The sequence below is a fragment of the Protopterus annectens genome, chromosome 1.part0, assembly GCF_019279795.1.
Source record: "Protopterus annectens isolate FY-2018-M chromosome 1.part0, PAN1.0, whole genome shotgun sequence".
In the NCBI taxonomy this organism is placed as follows: domain Eukaryota; kingdom Metazoa; phylum Chordata; order Ceratodontiformes; family Protopteridae; genus Protopterus; species Protopterus annectens.
This window is the reverse complement of record NC_056725.1, coordinates 1169598383-1169619402: the sequence shown is the minus strand read 5'-3', so window position 1 is coordinate 1169619402 and position 21020 is coordinate 1169598383. Positions and strand designations below refer to the sequence as shown.

The 21020-nt window shown below is 39.6% G+C and overlaps 1 protein-coding gene across 1 annotated transcript in view; it reads left to right on the top strand.

Moving 5' to 3' along the window:
- Positions 1-20332, top strand: part of NR2E1 (nuclear receptor subfamily 2 group E member 1) — a 65147-nt gene extending 44815 nt beyond the window's left edge. Inside the window, exons 6-9 of the mRNA XM_044065381.1 lie at positions 1807-1903; positions 2286-2435; positions 3303-3408; positions 19095-20332. Coding sequence (XP_043921316.1) covers positions 1807-1903; positions 2286-2435; positions 3303-3408; positions 19095-19257 — 516 coding nt within the window. The 3' untranslated portion in view covers positions 19258-20332. The remainder of the gene's footprint in view (positions 1-1806; positions 1904-2285; positions 2436-3302; positions 3409-19094) is intronic.
- Positions 20333-21020: the final 688 nt, after the last annotated feature.

Here is a 21020-nt window from a genome sequence, read left to right as displayed (position 1 = left end):
TATGGAAAAAAAAGTTGTTAGTGTATTTAACACTGAATGATTTAAGGAAGTAAACAAGGATATGATACTGGGATGTGCATCATCCTAAAGAATGAAACTGAACAGAAAAGATGTACACAGTTGTGTTCACTTGTACATGGCTCCTATGGAAAGGAAGACATAATGAAGTACTTTGTAATAAGCAATGGAATATGAATAATCTGATTCAAACGATTACATTCCAGTTAAGGTAAAAGAGCTGAGAGATGGAAAATGAAGTGGAACAAAGACTTGCAAAACTAAGTGTAAATGATGTGAATTTGTGTGGCTGTGTTTGTGATAGTAAATATGGTTTGTAAATAACTCTTTATAACTGGTAATCAATAAAGAATTCCTACTCTTTTTCAAAAAGTACTGCAGATATTTTTTAAATTCACATGAATTATAAGCAACTAAAGCAAATGGGATCTTATTTGAAATAACTCCTTTGAAGGATAGTACCTGTGGGATACCACACCTCCCATATGCTGCACTAAAGTGCCAGCATTAGGCAGTGAAAACAAGCACCTGGAGTGGGAACACTACCCACAACCTTTTGATCACCTAACATCTAAAATGAATGTGTTACCTTTCAAGCCACTGCCCCTTTTTAAATAGATTTATAATACACAGACACTTTGAAAAGATATTGTCTCACACTTCTAGATCATGGCTGTATTGGTAGCTAAGACTGCTTTAATATGGAGAAAAAATATCCTGGCCTTTATGTACTTTTATACCTCCATGTTATAAAAATTGATAAGTGTCAGTCGTAATGGTTTTGAAGAAAATCCAATGCATCTCACTTGCTATTGTAGCCAAACAGAGTTATCCAGCAAGATGACATATTTGTTCATGGAAGGGGGACTTGAAGAAACAGCACTGTCAGGAAAATATTAAATAAAATAGCACATAAGGAAAAAATATGTATTTTTGACACAATACCATTGAATGCAAATAGCAGCAAACAACTGTGATGAATTCACAGTAATTATATCAATGTCAATAGTGTAACAGGTAACATGTGTGCTGTTTCACAGGCAGTATGTGCGCTGTTTCACAAGTAGCACGTGTGCTGTTTTACAGGTAGCATGTATGCTGTTTCATAGTGGGACATTCCGATAACTCTGGATTTTATCCTTACAAAGACACTTAGATTTATGTTCCAGTACTGACACTGCAGTACAGCACAAAGGAGGTGCAGAAACAGCCCCTGAAGTAACATTCCTCAGATGAGCTGTTAAACTGAGGTCCCAGATGCCAGAGTTGGTAGTAATTTAAGTGGACGTTAAAGCCCATGTGGCATTTATTGAAAGTGGAAGAGGAGTTTCTTCTATGTCATGACAAAATTACCCCTATGCAGTATAAATTACACCTAACTACAGTATCTTCTCAAAACAAACCATAGGTCTAGTGAGACTAACCTGGTCAGCAAAACAAGTAATAAAATTCAAAAATATTTTATAGTGTCAGTTTGCATGCATTATAATTATGTGGTTTGTTTATATAGGCTGTTGTCTGTCTAAAGATACTTTATCTGAAGCAATTTGTGCTGTTAGATGCAAAATAAATTAAACTCTAGCAAAAATAATAATTAAGTAAAATGCATTTGACTAATACAAGTCTCTGTTTGCAGTTTAATCCGAATTACTTTACATATGGCAGTAGGCACACAGCAATTTAGGAAGCAAAACTAAGCTAGTATATGAAGTACAGAATGTTATCTTTAAAAAAAATCATAACTTGAGGACACCCATTGTATAATGATACATTTTCATTTCATAACAGCTGATGCTTTTAGAAGATGCTTGGAGGGAACTTTTTGTTCTCGGAATAGCACAGTGGGCCATTCCAGTTGATTCAAACACTCTGCTGGCTGTATCTGGTAAGAATTGTCCAATTTAATGACTTTGTTTTAAAAATTAACATTAAAATGCAATGTAAGAAAGAGAAAACATGTAAAGAATAACAAATTTCCATCACACAATAGAGTATACCTGTCATTTATAAACCTGCATTTAAATGCAAATTGTGTGTTATTCTGTTCTAATCATGGCTGCCATTTCATTATTTAAATGCAAATAACCGTATTTATCATTCAGAAGTAGATTTAAGTTTAACTTTCCATCAGCACATTTTCTTAATCGACAGTCAGGAATTTGAGCAGATAATAATCTAATAGCTGTGATGCCATAATGTTTTGCTTTCTAATTAATTACCATTAGAAGAGATTACATTGATTGATTGGTTATTGTTTATTTTTGCAGGAATGACTAGTGAGAACACAGATTCTCAGAAGCTGAGTAAAATTATTGCAGAAATTCAGGCGCTGCAGGAAGTAGTGGCCAGATTTCGGCAACTCCGAATGGATGCCACCGAATTTGCTTGTCTCAAGTGTATTGTCACTTTCAAGGCTGGTAGGTAAACAGTTAAAGACAGTTAGTTATCCATCAAAAAATGGATATCTTCCCACATACTATCCAAGAAGTAAATTAAATATCATTATGTTTCCATAGCTGGCACGCCGTCATATGCTTATGGCACTATTCCATAACCCAGAATAAAACAAACCTGAAAATCAAAAAGCCAGCTACATAATCGGTTAACAATGGTAATTTATGCATACTCTATTAGGGTGAAGTAGTTGCCAATAAAAAAAAATTTAAGGGTGTTTATGAAGAGAATTTCTCCTACATTTCAAATATCTGGCATTATAGCAAATGCTGCTTTCCTCTTTATAACCCATCTTTAATAAGAGGTTCATGGGAACATATTTTCTTTAACAATGAATAGTAATTTGAAAAATGCATGGAATACAATGTTAAATAGTCAGAAGCTATGCATATTATCTAAACAGTACTACACTAAATTAAAAAGATTAAATTGCATAATTGTGAGAAAAAAATGTACAATTATATTAAATATCAGTGTTAAAAATGTGCAATTCCAAGTCATAATATCCCAATATGCAAACATTTTTTTAAATTTAATTTCATCTTGATATCTGATTTTGCAATAAACATGTAATCCCAGGTAAGAGAATGTCCGAGTTTATTATAGGCTATGCATCCATTAAAGGAGAAACCAGAATGGCTAGTTCAGTGATGAAAGGCAGATCATGACAGAAGTTATGGTATCACTGAATTTAAAATAAAGAGAAAGTTACTGCTGAGTTACCAATGTAGTAGAACATATACGCTTCATCATTAAAACATTTATGAAACTATTGCTTTGTAGCAGTAATTAATTTTTGAGCACAAACAGACTTTCTTTCTGTTTTGTAGTCCCTACACACAGTGGATCAGAACTGAGAACTTTCCGGAATACTGCAGCCATTGCAGCCCTGCAAGATGAGGCCCAGCTCACGCTAAACAGCTACATCCACACAAGGTAAATGATGTGTGTTCTAGCGTCTTTTCTCATCTCATTAATAACATTATTGAAAGCATTCCTGCTGAGTGTCTTCTGAGTCTATTATAACATCCTTATGTTAGTAATTCCATTATTTCTTCAAGCCTAACTAAAATTTGTAGTTTACTAAATGAAGACAGAACTGGCAATGCAACAGTGGAAACAGTCGGGCAGCAGGTACTTAGCTGTGACCATACACTTAGGAGATAACATGAAGGGTTTGCTTAGTAGTCAGCAGACAGTTGTAACAGTGACTATGATGTAATATAATCAAATTATCAAATGGCTGCACATATAGAGGACACTTGTCACAGTTGGCTCCTGGGTTGTGCCTCCTCATCCCTTGTATATGATCAAATAGCAAAGTCCAAGATGCTGAAGCCATGTCACTTGTTGGAAGTCAGTGGTAGAAGTATGTTCATATTATTATACCTTTAGTTTTTAAAAAGGGTCATCTGAATTCTGACTTGCCTACTTGCCTTCCTTTCTTCCTCCCTTCTGCCTGTTCCTGTTCAGTCTAATTTCTGATCAGCTATTGGTATGCGCTATCTACATAAAATATTGTGGCTACAGAGAAAAAGTTAAACTGCTGATGGCAACTACACACATGACAGTACTTTGTTCCACTCCCATGATGATCTTTCATTGCCCTATATATGCTCAAGCTTCATTGTAGAAGAAATTCAAACTTAGGGTTTCTAGGAGCCATTTAAGAGTTTGCTAGCAGTTAGGCCTGGAATATAAATACAATTTCTATACCATTTATCTATCAGGAACTTGAAAAGTTTAACACTACCAACTTCAGTTATATATTTAGGGAGATAGTTCTATGATGTTCCTGATCTATGATGAAAATACTTGCGCTTAACTGATGTTTTAACATCTGGCAGTCTCACATATAGATTGCTATTCCTGGCAATGATACTATGAACCAAAAATGTAACACCAAGAGAGACTGTTAATGCCTCATTTCATAGTGATTTATATACAATAATCAAGTCACCTCTAAAAAGCCTATTGAAAACTGAGTACAGGGAAAGAGTCTCCAATCTCTCTTTATAATGAAGGTTTTTCAATTGTCAGACTTGCCTAGTGACCATCTTCTGGAGTCTCTCTCAAGTCTATTTATTTGGCAAGCATTATAACAACATTATAGGCCATACAGTACAGTACAGGTGACAAGTGGAATAAAGACTTCTTTCTCTCCACCACTGACACTCCTCAGACTGCAACACTTCATCTCCACTCTCTTGATATGATCATCAAGGTCTAGAGAATCATCCACCGTGTAATCCCAAATCTCTCACAGAACCTACTGACATAAAATCTTCATTATTGTAAATATGAGCTTAATGCATTGTTTGCTTCCCCTCCATTCCTCTAGGAAGTAGCTTATCTCTATTTCTACTTTCTGGGTGGAAATGCTTCCTCAGATCTGCTTTAAATTCCCTCTTTATGTTATATATTTGGTCTCTTTTAAATAATACTCTGTAAACACCTGAACAAATAGTGGTTTCTCACGCAGTACCAGCCTAGAATGTAATTAAGATATGTTTGTTACATCTTGTCTCTATATGTAAGTATTGTAACTGTTCAATTGCTGTCATTTGCCTCTGCTTGCCAGCTTTTTCTTAATCCAGGTTACTTTACAAATCAAATCATAAAGCCAGACTGTTTTTTCAGGCAAGCATTCTAAAACTGTAGTCAGTATTGTAAGCAAGCTTGTACAATGGATCTGTTTAAGAAGCAAATCGTGGCAGCATACCTCCCAAAGTCGTCACAATGCAGGCCATCCTTTTGTCCATCTGCATTTTGGGGGTTGAACCATAATGCTTCACTTTGTGTTTATTTATTGATTGATGGATTGATTGATTGCATTAGTCTTACACTTCTTAACCCATACTTGGTTTAATGACTGACTGCATTGTCTTACTCACAGCTTTTCTTTTCAGTATCACTGTTTCAGATTTGTTAGAATATATTTTAATATACTATGTCTGGATACTGTTGTTATCTATGAACATTGTGACTTTATTTTCTCTTTTATGTATTAAATGCTTTGTAATTAAAGCAGATCACTGAGGCACTCAACAGTGGCGATCTTTTTATTCCAATAGTTTTCCATTCATCATCATTGCTTGCATTTATTCATCCCTGGAAAGGTATTTTAGCTCCATACATCAATTAAAATGTGTAGGGGAAGAGGACCATTGATTGTAGCACATTTAATTAGAATGAGTTTGGATAATGTTATTCAAGTCAAAGCACTATTCAAAATGGCAAATAGCAGAGCTGCCCCATATACTTTTCTACCGATCAATTATGCAACTATTGCATACAGACGATTAAAAAACAAAAGAGAAATAATTAAGATATGCTATTGCATTGACCAATTTCATTAACTTGCTTTTTCTGAGTATAATTTTATTAGCCGATATCTGTCTTCTTCAAAGCCTAAATAAATTGTAAACTTTTGCGACAGTAGTCACCAGGAATTGATTACTGCTATGCATCGTTTACAATGTAATTTAAAAGTTTTCTGTTCTGCTGTAGAGATGCCCTAAACAGAACACAGAAAATGAAAATAAGAAACATCTTTATTGATTTATCACTTGGTGTAGGTAGTCATATAGTTATATAAATGAAAACAAACCATGCTGACATTTTCAGCTGCAAACATTATACATCACTTATAGGTTCATAGGTTCATACTAGGCTATCTGTCCTAGGGCATTTATAAGCCTAGTCAGAGTGTGTTTGGCTTTCGCCACCCATTTTAAATGAATTTTGCTATGCTCTTTGTCAAGGTTAGTATACTGTGCCTCTGTCTAACAGTGACACAGAAGTGATACCCAGGGTAAACCTACGATCTCCCATCCACTCATCAAGATTCCTCTTGAAGAGAGTCAATGAGGGACACTGCCTAACCTGGACTGGGATTTTATTCCAGAGTGAAGGGAGCCTCTGGGTTATGAATCTGTCCCTCCAGCATGTCCTATTTATTTCAGTGCTGAGGTTCAAGTCTCTCGAGCATGTAGCTCGATGGGATTTGGATTTTCTGAGGTGCAGAATGTCCATTAATTCCGGGTTGGACATGGCTTTATACGTCAGGCACAGATCGCCTCTGAGCAGGTGGTATGCCACTGAGTAGAGCTGGAGTATCTTTAACCGGGCAGCATATGGCATCTGTTTGAGCCCTTTGATCCTCTTGGTGAGGTACTTTTGGGGGTTTTCCAGTTGCTGCAGGTGTCTGGTAAAGTACATCCCAAAAGGGGCATTGTACTCAATTATGGGCCTGATGAGGGATGAGTAAAGAGGTACGATGACCTCCCCTGATCTAGATGGGAATCCCTTCATGATTAGGTGGGCTATATAAAATGTTTTTCTAACCACTTTGGCCACGTGGATTTCAAATGAGAGATTGCTATCAACTTGGGTCCCCAGGTCCCTAATTACTTCTTCCATACTTAATGGATTACCACCTATGTGGTAATTTGTGGGCACTTTGTTTTTGCCAAAGGGGATGACTATACACTTTTTGGCGTTTAGCTTGAGGCCATGGCTCTGGCACCAGTTGTCTGTTTCTATGAGGCCCTTTTGTAGGATGCTTGTGTTGGCTGGAGAGTCGATTATGGCGCCTAGTTTGCAGTCATCTGAGAACTTGGTCAGCCACAGTCCTTCCGTGTTGACCTGTACCTCCGAGAAATATATACCGAACAAGAGAGGTCCCAGGACTGAGCCTTGTGGGATGCCACTTGTAACTGGTTTGGAGTATGACATGGCTCCAGCAATTCTAACCATGTGGGTTCTGTCCTTGAGCCAGTTTGCAACCCATCTAATGACATAGGGGTTTATATTTAAGCTGGTGAGCTTATCTGTAATGCCCGAGTGGAGTATTGTATCAAAGGCTTTTGCAAGGTCCAGGTAGGCTGTGTGGACCACCTTCCCCTCGTCAATGGCCTTGGTGACTGTTTCAAAGAAATCGACCAGGTTTAAGAGGCAGGATCTGCCCTTAACAAAGCTGAACTGGGTAGGATCCAGTGTCTGTAGGTCCCCAATATCTTTATTTATGAGGTTCATGATGATCCTTTCCATAGCTTTGCAGACCAAGCTAGTCAGGCTTATGGGGTGATAGTTTCCAGGATCTGTTGAGGCACCACCTTTGTGGAGAGGGACCACTGTTGCTGTACACCACTCTTTGGGTACATATCCTGTAGTAAGGCTGAGATTGAACAGTAGTTTTATGTTTGGGTTTAACTCTTCTTGGAGTTCATGTAGGACGCAGCCCAGGACACCATCTGGTCCCATTGATGCTGTGTTTTTTGCTTTGGAGTGGGCGGTTCTTACCTGGGCATCTGAGATGTCAGGGGGGCAGCACTCTGCTGGGATAGATATTTGCCCTTTTGGTGGGGAGGGGGCGGAGAAGTTTGCGCTGAACCTGTCAGCTAGGATGTTGGCAATGTCTGTGGGTTCGGTGTATTTTTTGTCATTTTGGACTAATTCTGAGCATATCTGGGAATTCCCACCCAGGTTCCTAACATAACTAAAGAAAGCCTTCTGATTATCCTTAGTGTCCTGTGCAATTTTTCTCTCGAAGCTGGCCTTAGACCATTTTATGAGTGCCCGTAGTTTTTTGCTAATACTGATCAGAGATACCTTCCCTTTTTGGGATTTTGCTCCATCATGTAGTAGCTTCCTCCTTCTGTTGTATAGTTTGTTTATGGCTGGGGTCCACCAGACAGGACACCTGCCTTTGGAGGACTGGGTCTTGGTTTTATTTGGGATTGCATGATCCATGCATTCCTGAAGGTGTTCATAGAATGCGTTTATAAAGGATTCTGCGGTCTGGGCCATATTTTCCACAGGCCCGGGGGCTTTGAAGGATTCCACCTCGGTTTTGAGGAGTGTGAAATTTGCTTTAGAGAAGTTTTTCACTGTGGTTTTCTGGGCAGGGGGTGGGGTCGGGATGTGAATATCCAGTGAGATTAGTTTATGGTCTGATCTTACCAGTGAGGGATACAATTCTGGTCTGGAGCATAGAGCCCCCATGTTGGTGATGATCAGGTCCAGTATGCTTTCCCCTCTTGTGGGAGTGGTAACAAGTTGTTCCATAGCATTTGAGTTTATAAATTCTAAGAACCTTTGGGCTAGGGTGTTGGCGCTAGAGTAATGCTCCCACTCTATGTTTGGGTAGTTGAAGTCGCCCAATATAATGGTGTTTGGAGAGACCTTCATATTTTCCAGTGTTCTCAGGAAGGCTGAGTGGGGTTCCTGGGTTTGGGAGCGTGGTCTGTAGCAGGCTATAAACTGGAAGGCAGTTTTACCCACTGTTAGTTGCACATGGATAGTCTCTGATGCTTCGTGCTGTGCCACCAACCTGGAGGTGTGGGTATCTTTGACGAATATTGATACTCCCACTCCTTTTGTGGTTCGGTCCAAGTTTTGGGGCCGAAAAACATGGTATGAGGTATAACCTGGTAGTGATGGGGTGCTCTCAGGTGCCTTGAACCAGGTTTCTGTTACTGCACAGATATCGATGTTCTCCATGATAAGGAGAGTTTCGAGTGCGTGCATTTTGAGGTTTAGACTTCTGGCGTTGAGTACCATTACTCTTAGTTTCTTATCCCTTGTGATACCTATGGATGTGGGTTTGTCTTTTGAGCCTTGCCTAAAAAAGGCACTATGGGGGTGGCAAGAGCCTTTGCCAATATCCGAAAGCCCAGGGGTGACAGGTGCAAGCCCTCCCTAACGAAGCATCTTGGCTTGTCGAGCATGTCATCCCAGGCTGACAGGCATTGGATCCCCTTTGAATGACACCAATACTTAAGCCAATTGCTGAAATTGATCATCTTGTCTTCATATTGTGGCATCATTCTTGGTGAGGGTAAGATGCCACTCAAGGGCAGGGTCATACCGGCCTGGGCTACATGCTCAGAGAGCTCCTCTATGTCTCTTTTCATGTAGTCCAGGGAGGTACGTCTCAGGTCATTCACACCAGCATGGACAATGACTGAGTCATATTTGTACTTGCCTTGGAGTGACCTGAGTGCTTGTGTTATGTGGCGGATCCTAGTGCCCGACAGGCAGCTCACCGTGACCTTCTCCTTGTTCAGCCTGGTGAGCAGGACGTCAGTGTGCCTGATGATAGAGTCACCTATTACAAATGTATCAGGTGTGTTGTTTACCCTTTAGGTCTGTGACTGTTCGGCACACTGGCTTTGTGAGCTATGTGTTGCACCTGTTTTGTTTTGAGGTAGCGGTTGCTTGGGTGTCTGCTTTGGAGGTCTCTGCTGCTTTGGCAGATTTTTATTTACAGCCTCAGAGTATGTCTTTGTGTGTTTATGTGTTTGGTTTGCTGTTGTGGTAGGTCTATGTGAGACTGGAATTGTAGTGAGTGTGGTCTCCTTCTCCTCCTGACTGGTTACGCCAGTACTGAGTTGAGAGAGCTTAGCCTCCAGTTTGGCTATATGGTTGCATCTCTCACATGTGTTGGAATTTGTTGGGAGAAGGAGAGGGTTGTCTGTGTACATGAGGCAGTTGTAACATTGCCTCAAGATTCCCAGATTCACCAGCTGGACCGGAGAGGAGATTGACAACTGACCTTTGGACATGCTAGAATAGTATTGGGAATTCCTTTATAATTGAAAAAAGGGCCAATGGTGAACAAGGTACTCAAGGAGAGTTTGTGAGGGTGTAGTGCTTTTAATTTTTTAGTGCTGACTTATATAATTGCTTTAGTGAGCAAGTGCCAGGCTTTAGAGTAGGAATGGGGTGTTTATTATGAGAACTAGATCAGTTCTAAGGGAAAAAGTGAAGAGCAGACTTTGTGGAGCCGAGAATGGTTTAAATCCAATTAAGCGGAGCTGCCCGATGCTGCGCTATGCGCAAAATCAAGCAAAGCCGTGCCAAAGCGGGTTTTATACAGGGGGACTGGGAAGAGCTAGAAATTGGCCCAAAACGGCCAATAGACTACCAGATTCTTGTGCTGGGAACACTCCTCCAGAGATAGATAGGCTGCTCTAAGCTCCCCACTGCCACTGGTGAACAAAGAAGCCTCCCTTTATCCAAGAAAGGAAATGGGCAACACAGGAACTTTCCAAAAGTCCAGAATACAGCAAAGCCTGTATTTGGACTACTCTAGGTCAGGAAAGACGGGAAACAAGGATATTTTTTTTTCTTTTTTGCAACAGACAGCAGAAGAATGCAATAAATAGGTAACACAGGCTAGCACACTTGAGTGTGTAGCCTCAACAGGTAAATGCAACAAACAGGACAAACGTTAAAAGTGCAGGTGCAAAAACAACTTTAAACAGTTTAAAACAGTTCAAGAAGCAGAAATACTTGAAGTTTAGCTAGATCGGACAGTCGCCCAGGTAGTAGCAGGAAAAAAACACTTTTATCAGGTTAGCAGTTGCTCTTTTAGCCTCTCTGCTGCTAGCACCACTCTGCAGGACCACAAAGAGCTTGGCTGAGTAGGAACAAGTGCAAAAACCGCGCCAAAGTGGGTTTTATACAGGGGGGCTTGAAAGAGCTAGAAATTGGCCCAAAATAGCCAATAAACTACCAGATTCTTGTGCTGGGAACACTCCTCCAGGGATAGATAGGCTGCTCTATGCTTCCCACTGCCACTGGTGAACAAAGAAGCCTCCCTTTATCCAAGAAAGGAAATTGGCAACACAGGAACTTTCCAAAAGTCTAGAATGCAGCAAAGCCTGTATTTGGAATACTCTAGGTCAGGAAAGACGGGAAACAAGGATAATTTTTTTTTTTTCTTTTTTGCAACAAACAGCAGGAAAATGCAATAGATATGTAACACAGGCTAGCACACTTGAGTGTGTAGCCTCAACAGGCATATGCAACAAACAGGTCTTATAATCTTTTGTACAGACATCAAACATTACATAATGCATTCAATTCCTGCCTTCCCTTAAATGTCATTCCTCCTCCAAAACATTATTCTGTATGTTTTGTCCCCACAATTCCTATATTTTTCAATGCAATTTGTGCCTATCCTTTTCTAAAGATCCCCCTTCCTGTTCTTTTACCTCTGCTACTATATTCACTACTTCTGGGATGGTTGCTTTAGACTTTGATGTCCATTATCTAGTATTTGCTTTTTGGCAGCTACCAGAATTAAACTCAGCAAGGCCTTACCATGTCCAGACAATTCTGATTTTGTATCACAGCTCAAAAAATCATTTCCGTAGTTTGCAGGGAGTTTTTAGTCTTATATTTCAGTCTTCTGATTACTATTTCTTAACTGTAATTAAATGGAGGGTTGAATACAAGCAGCCTTAATGTCATCTAAGAGTTTCCTGCTGTATCTGTTGACATATAGCCAATCTCATAATGTATGCTCCGTTGTCTACACTAATAAAATGAAAACTGCAATAATCAGCAAATACAAAACAACCAAATCAGAAAGACGTCAATACGCACTTTTCCTAAAGACATTTTTGAAACAAGATGTTGCTTTTAAGCATTACCAAAGTAAATGGGATAGTAAAAGTAGGATGGCTAGTAAATAATACATTTTCTAGACTTTTGTGATGTTGGAGACTACTTATGTTAGAAGTAGATAAACCCAAGCAGTTTAATTTAGGTATGAGGTCAGTAAATAACTGAACATAAAGATCAGCCAGAGAGAGACAGAGACAGCTACTGGCACTTTATGCCAGTAAAAACACCACTGATGTGCAGAGGATAGCCTGTAAAGGTCAGGAACTAGCTTATATACTGACTCATGCAATCAGGCAAGATGCATGATTCAGCTGCAGCTAGGCATTAGGTGAAAAACATCTTGACTTGACTTTCTCACTTTGAATTCAATGAATGCTTGTCATCTGTGCAAAGTAACAAAAGTACTCCATTTCCACTGCCATGAGTGCTAACATATGATTATGTAAATGATGATATATTATAATGCACCCCCAACAAAATAATGCAATCACAATATCCTGTATGGTCTATGCACCTTGAGATTTCAGACGATGTGCATATGACGATATATTATAATGTACCCCCAACAAAATAACACAATATTCAAAATGAAACGCTGTACAATAATGGCCAATGAAGTAAAGTTCTCTTGGAGAATAGGTAGTGTGGTTAAATGATATATAACTTTTAAAGGTGCAACATATATAGCACAAATTTCCAGTACTTCAATTAAATTCACTTACAAGATATTCACGCTGTGAATGCAATTATACTATAACGAAATGATGGCTCCAAAGTATCCAGTCTTATGATGGCTCCAAAGTATCCAATCTTTTTAGTCTGATTTACAAAGTATCCACTCTGAAAATGTAGTAGCTGCTGTGTGACTGTGATGAACTGGTTAAGCTGTTATCACAGTTCATCACAGTCACACAGCAGCTACTACACAGTATAACTGCATTCACAGCGTGAATATCTTGTAAGTGAATTTAATTGAAGTACTGGAAATTTGTGCTATATATGTTGCACCTTTAAAAGTTATATATCATTTAACCACACTACCTATTCTCCAAGATAACTTTACTTCATTGGCCATTGTTGTACAACGTTTCATTTTGAATATTGTTTTTACTTGTTACTGATAGCTGTATTTTAGCGTTAGGAGGTATGCTTTCCTTATTATTATTATAACAAAATAACACAGTCACAATAACCTGTATGGTATGTGCACCTTGAAGTTTCAGACTACGTGCAGTGTGGCTTCTAGCTGTCCTGATGTCTTTTGATATATGGCTTAAAATAAATGTTAACTCCCAAAGCAATGAATCTTGTTTAAAATTACACTTAATCTGGGCTGTTGAGCTAGAATTATGACCTTTCAACACTCATTTGTGAAGCTTTGTATATAGAAACAAATGATAAAATTTGAAGTACATATCTGAATATTTCATTATTTCATAACATATCAGACTGACGAGAGTTTTTAGGCATGTGGCTGTAAAGATATATATATATATATATATATATATATATATATATATATATATCATTCCTCTCAACTGTACAGATTTTAGCAGACTGTCCAAAATTTTGCTTCATATTTTTTGGTTTGTTCCTCATAAAATGTTGGTTTTCTCTCAAATCATTAAAGAATGAAGTGGATTGAAGTTACTAAATAATTATACACATTTGAATTTTAGGCTTCATATCTTTCAGAAAATACATGGGAATACAAAACGTGTTAGTCTAGGAACTTTCTAAGTTTATAAGAGCAATATTTAAAATTTATCCCTGCTTTTGTGCCTTTTCCCCCCTTTATCTTTGGCTTTGTCTAGATTTCTTATGCTTACAGGTTGAGGGGTATGATATACTTTAATCAATATAACGAAGATCTGTGAACTGAACAGTTACCAGAATCCCTTGACACAGATTTACTTCATGATGACTCAGCTGAAGTTAGAAGCCTACTTACTATGTATGAAATGTTGCACACCACTTTTGACATTCTGTGTACATCTGCTGAATCACAAGGTAAATCTGATCTGGGACACTCCTCCCAGTCTAGTGTCATTAGCTCATTCTACCTAATACAGAGCGAACATTTGATAAGGCCTTCTGTTTCTTTTTCCCTTTCAAAAAAATAAAAAATAAAAACATTTTTTTGCCTGAATTTCCTTATGTTCTGACTGTGTTTCTCAAACATTTTGGAATATATTGTATATTTTAGAGCATTTATTATAACTAATTGCCTTAATATTGCTACAACTCAAGTGCTCTAGGTTGCACTGCATCTGAAGTGTTTGTGTGTTTTAGCTGCTTTTCTGTATATATAGACTTCTCTGTATATGTAGACTAGCTACTTATTCTGCTGTGTTACTGCCTCTTAAATCATTTTTCAGTTGTGCACTTGCCTTGCTTCATTTAAAAAGTTTTAAATTGCTAATTTTGTAGTTTTAATTGCATTTAATGTTTAGGACTACACACTCGTGTTAGCTTTTTCTGTATTTATTTATTTACTGTATTATTGCATTGTTTAGCCTGTTTCAACAAAAAAAAATATATATATATACTATCTTGTTTGCTCATTTCCAACCTTTTCTAGACAGTCCATATCCCAGGCTTTGCATGTCTCAGGACTTTATTTTCTGTGCTCAGAGCTATCCAGACCTTGCTGTGGTAGAGGGAAGTCCTACTGCCTACCAGTGGGACTGTTGAGCATTGTACTGCCTATCTAACGCTAGATGAGTGGTTTCCATCTCCGAAACTGTAATTTTATTAGCCTTTTCGGGCTGATTTCTATCCCTTTCAACTTTCTGGCTTAAAAACCCGTGTGTTTGCACATTTTTCACATCATGCAGCACTACGAGGCTACAGTTAAACTATTCCAGGTGCCAGAAAGTCTGCTCTTCAAATTTTCAGTTAAAACTAGCTGGTTTCTCAGTAGTAGCACTAAAATCTGAACCCCTATGACTAGCACTTGCTCTAGAACCTGCTGGAAAGCACTAGGAAGCCTGAAACTGATACAATCACTCATTTCTCATTATCAATATGGAGAAATTAATCATAGGCATTAAACAGTCTACAATTGCAAAGTACCTTGCAAAGGTAAGGGAAAACAGCTCTTAAACTTTACAAAAAAGCACCTAAACTGGCATGTCCAAGGGTCAGCTTCCGGTGATTTCTCCTGTCTACCTGGTGAATCTGGGCATACTGGGGCAATGCAGCAACTGCCTCATGTACACAGACAATCCTCTCCTCCTACCACCCAACACTACAACCTGTGAGAGATGCACTTACATAGCCAAACTGGAAGCAAAGCTCTCTCCAGTCAAGATTGTGCTAGTCAGTCAAGAGGAGAAGGCTAACACCTGCATTACACCTCTAGCAACTCATAGCCCTTCAAAACCCACACCATCAACACCCACACATAGCAATGCTAAACCCACATATGTGGAGGCCCTTAACATTAACCTGCCCAAGCAACAAGGACCTCCGAAGATGAAACGCAAACAAACACCAGTCACAACCAAAGTGACACATAGCTGACAACACCAGTGTGCCACCCAATAACAGCCCCTAAGGCAAGACAATGTACCCAACACTTTAGTCATAGGTGACTCTATAGTCAGGCACACTGATGTCCCACTCACCAGGCTGAACAAGGAGAAAATTACAGTCAGCTGCCTGTCGGGTGCCAGGATCCGCCACATAACGCATGCACTCAAGTCACTCCACAACAAGTACAAATACAACTCTGTCATTGTCCATGCTGGAGTGAATGACTTGAGATGTACCTCCCTGGACTACATGAAAAGAGACATGGAAGAGCTCTTGGATCATGTGACCCAAGCAGGTATGACCCTAGCCCTGAGTAGCATCCTGCCTTCACCCAGAATGATACCACAGTATAAGGACAAAATTATTGACTTCAACAATTGGCTAAGCTTCTGGTGTCATTCAAAGGGGATCCAGTATTTGTCTGCCTGGGAAGACATGATCGACAAACCATGATGCTTTGCCAGAGATGGTCTGCACCTGTCACCCCTGGGATTCAGGTTACTGGCTAAAGCTCTTGCCACCCCTATAGTGCCTTTTTTAGGTAAGGTTCAAAGGATAAAACCACCACCGTAACAGATACAAGCATGCAAAATCTGAAGGTAATGCTACTCAACGCTAGAAGTCTAAACCTCAAAATGCACTCTCTCGAGGCACTCCTAAAAATGGAGAACATCGATATCTGTGCAGTGACTGAGACCTTGTTCAAGGCTACAGAGAGCACACTTGCAATACCAGGCTACAATTCTTACCACACTATTCGGCCACAAAACCAAGACCGAAACACTAAAGGTGGAGGAGTGTCCATATTCACCAAGGATATTCACACCTCCAGGCTAGTTGCCCAACACAATGCATCTGAAATTCTCCCGGTGCAACTAACACTAGGTAAGACTGCAATCCAAACTGTAGCTTCCAACAGATCCCCCACCATACCCCAAGATTCTCACTATACCTTCCTAAACATACTGGGAAATATAAAGATACAATGAAACACCCCAATACTGGGTGATTTCAACTACCCTGCCATTAACTGGGAAAACTACTCAGGTACCAACTCCTTTTCCCAACGGTTCTTGGAATTCATAAATTCCAACGCCGTGGATCAACTAATCCATTGTCCCACCAGGGGCTCCAATATCCTAGACCTAGTCATTACCAACATGGGAGATAGATGCTCCACACCAGTGATCACCCCCTCATTGGTCAGGTCTGACCATAAGCAAATCACCCTTGACATCCACATCCCACCCCCACCCCCACCCCCCAGAAAGGAAACCTCCTTAAAAAACTTCTCCAAAGCCAACTTCATGCTACTGAAGTCAGAAGTGACAAACTTCACAACACCCATGCAGACAGGATCTGGAAGTTCAACTGCAGAATCCTACACTAAGGCACTGTACAAGAACATCCACTCGTGCATGAATCGTGCCATCCCAAATAGAACCAAGATGCTCTTCTCCAAAAAAAGGAAGCCAATCTGGTGGTCCCCTGTTATAAACAAACTATACAACAGAAGGAAGAAACTGTTGCAGAAAAGAGGAAAATCCCAGGATGCAAAACACTCCCTCACCAGCCTCAGTAAGAAGCTGAGATCCCTTATAAAATCCTCAAAAGTTAGTTACGAAAATAAAATTGCCAAAGATTCCAAAGACAACCACAAGGCATTCTATAGTTATGTCAAGAATCTATATGGCAATACTCAGATCTGTTCTGAGCTACAACAGAATGGCATTAAATATACTGATCCCAAGGATATTGCCAATATCCTGGCAGATCGATTTAGTGCCAACTTCACCCCCCTCTCACCCCTAAAGGGCCCATCTCAATACCAAAAGATTGCCAAATTCCAATAATCACAGCCACACAGGTAGAAATAGCACTCTCCAAAGTTAAGAATACAGCATCCGTGGGACCAGATGACATCCTGGGCTGTGTACTACATGAACTACAAAATGAACTGGCACCCCACCTAAGTGTCATGTTCAATCATAGCCTCACCTCAGGCTTCATGCCCACTGAGTGGTGCACAGCTACAGTTATCCCGCTCCACAAGGGAGGATCCACCGTGGATCCCGGGAACTACCGTCCCATCAGTCTGACAAGCCTGATCTGCAAGGGCATGGAACTCATTATCATGGAACTTATAAACAAAGACATTGGCAACCTTCAAACACTGAACCCCACCCAGTTTGGGTTTGTGAAGGACCAATCTTGTCTCCAGAATCTGATTGATTTCTTCGAATCGGTCTCCAGAGCTGTGGACGAGGGTAAGGCGGTCCACACAGCCTATCTGGACCTTGCCAAGGCCTTCAACACCATCCCCCACTCTGGAATCATAGATAAACCTACTAAGCTGGGCATAAATCCTTAAGTCACTCGATGGGTTGCCAACTGGCTTACTGACAGAACCCAGACTGTAAAAGTAGCTGACTCCAAATCCAGCTCCAGACAAGTGACAAGTGGAGTACCTCAGGGTTCAGTCCTGGAACCACTCTTGTTTGGCATCTACTTCTCTGAAGTACAGGCCAACACTAAGGGACTCTGGCTAACAAAGTTTGCAAATGACTGCAAACTGGGAGCTATTATTGAATCCCCAAAGGATGTGGATATTCTACAAAAGGGCCTTACAGAAACAGATGCCTGGTGCCAGAGCCATGGGCTCAAGCTTAATGCCAAGAAATGTATAGTTATCCCCTTTGGAAAAAAACATGTACCCATGAACTACCACATAGGTGGCAGGACACTAAACTTCGAAAGTGTGATGAGAGACTTAGGGACACAAGTGGACAGTGGTCTCACTTTTGATAACCACATCGCCACAACAGTCAGGAAATCCTTCTATGTGGCACACCTCATCACTAAGTGCTTTTCATCCAGAAAAAAAGAGGTCATTGTCCCACTGTACTCATCCCTCATTAGACCCATTATAGAGTATAATGCCCCATTTGGTATGTACCTCACAAGACATCTGCAACAGCTGGAAAGGCCACAGAAATACATCACTAAAAGAATCACAGGCCTAAAGCAGATGCCATTTGCCAACCGTCTAAAAAAACTCCAGCTATACTCTGTGGCATATCGTCTACTCAGAGGTGATCTCTGCTTAACATACAAGGCCATGTCAAACCCTGAGCTGTTAGACATGCTCCACTTAAAGAAATCCCAATCCCTCAGAGCCACACGTTAAAGGGATCTAAACCTTATCATCGCAATGAACAAAACATGCTGGAGGGATAGGTTCCTGACCTAGAGACTCCCCATACTCTGGAATAGACTCCCCATACATTTCAAGCAGAGCGCCTCATTGGCCCTCTTCAAAAGGAGCCTTGATGATTGGATGGGAGATAGGAAATTCACCCCGGGGATCATGTCAGTCGCCTGCTAGACATGGTCCCAGAGAAGTAAATATTGTGGGAAGAAATTTCCAGGTAATTGTTATGGCTAGGCTTGCACAGGCCTTAGGGCCGATAGCCTTGTACCAACCTATGAACCTATGTAAATAAAGGCAGTCACATCAGCTAATGGAATGATTAATTTCTCTCCGTGAGTAAATCAGTGCTGAAAAATCTCATGTTTTTAATGTTTAAAATACATTTGCTAATTATGCTTATTGTTACATTTTAGTACACAAGTAAGACACCTGTCCCTTTTTGATTTTGTTGTTTTAGATATCCAACACAACCATGTCGTTTTGGAAAACTGTTGTTACTCTTGCCGGCTTTACGGTCAGTTAGCCCCTCCACAATAGAGGAATTATTTTTCAAGAAAACTATTGGAAATGTTCCCATTACAAGACTGTTGTCAGATATGTACAAATCCACTGATATATAATCAACTTTAATATATTAAAATCAGATATTATTACGGACATGTATGCTTTCAACCATGGGATACCTGCTTGTACTAACAAAAACTTCAAAGAAAATCAGGGGCAAGGATGCTCAGTTTGTGTTAATCCCACTTCCTGTCAGAACTTTCTTCTGCAATCTGCTGCCTAAGGGACGTGATGAAAGGCACTTAATTTAATCCTTGTCTCCCTGAAAAGTGATAGCAGGTTTAAATAACCAATGCTGAATGTATCATTCCTTATACAGTAGAGCACCGTTTTGTATCAGAACAAAATATGAATTCATATTATTTTTCATTCTGCATATTTTCTGTAATAAAAGGTTGCTTTCATCTTCCTAAAATGTGAGATGAATCTGTATCATAAACTTACAGAATACTGTGTAATGGTGAATAATAAAGTAAGCATGAAGGTCTGGCAAGTAAAGATTTCCACACAAAGTTATGGTGTTGCACCAGGTTCAAGCCTGCTGCAGACTAATTGAATTTATGTTCTTGGAGTCCGAAGAATGGAAATGTTTTAGCAGGAATGTGTGTATCTCAACATTATACCGCAAACCAAATAACAGGGGAACCAGAAGAGTACTGTCCACTGATGTGGTGCTGAAACCAAAGGCAATGGCACCCTGTCCTGCTGCAAGAACCATGTGATATTAATTAAACAATGACAGAAATTGATGTATGTCTGGAAAGGGAACAAGGCTAATAAAATGGGTCCAGTATTGCAAGCCCCTGCTTGCAGATTACAGGCTGAAGCTCCATGGTGCCTTCAAACAATTTTGGGCTCTAATCTAAAAGACTGATGATCCTAGGAGACAAATGGGAAAAAAGCTGCTGAAATGACATGGAGCTACCTGTTGTTCAAATAATGAATATTGACACTTAGCCATATTTGGGTAGCAGCAGCACTTCCACTTTTTGGCTTACTAGATTCTAGCACTGAAAAAAATCAGCACTTGGATTTTCATAGAAAAAACATTTATGTACATGAATTAACTGATTTGTGGATGTCACATGTTGTACTTATTTCCATGACATAGAATAAAAAATATAATATTAACTTTACTTGTCTATGATTTTGTGACTGCACTCTGACAATTTAATTCCTCAAAGAAAAGCATGCACAACCACTTAATTCATCACTATTTTGAAGACTGTGATAAAAATAGATGAAAAACAGATTGTATTAGTAAGGGCTGTAGCAGTGAAGTCATCCAGAATTAGTACAAATGAATGTTTTCATTAAACATGAAGAGACAAAAATAATATACAACTGGCAGAAAAATAAGTTTTTGTGGCTTGGTGTATATCAAAGTGTATGTAGGACTCAGACATTGTATATAAAGTGTTCAGTCTTTGGCATGTGCATATAAAATATATCTGTCTTTATCATAATATGTGTAGATGTACATAGCTAAAATTTATAACATTTCAGAGATAAACAGAATTTATTCAATGACTTTCTATTCTTACCCTACCTGTACACTTGTTAATGCTTTAGACTGCAGTCAGGATTGGTGAGTGTGTGGAAACAGGCCCTTACCATAGGGTCCAGTATTGCAAGCCCCTGCTTCATCAGGAGACATCAGACACCACTAAAGAGAGGGGCCTATGACAAAAATACTCCACTCCCCTATATGGATGATGGCCCTAGGATGAGGAGTGAAAGCAGGGATTGGTTAATCATTAACAGAAAAGGGAAGAAATGCCAACTCTTTTATACTGCACTCCACTTTGGGGATTTCCAT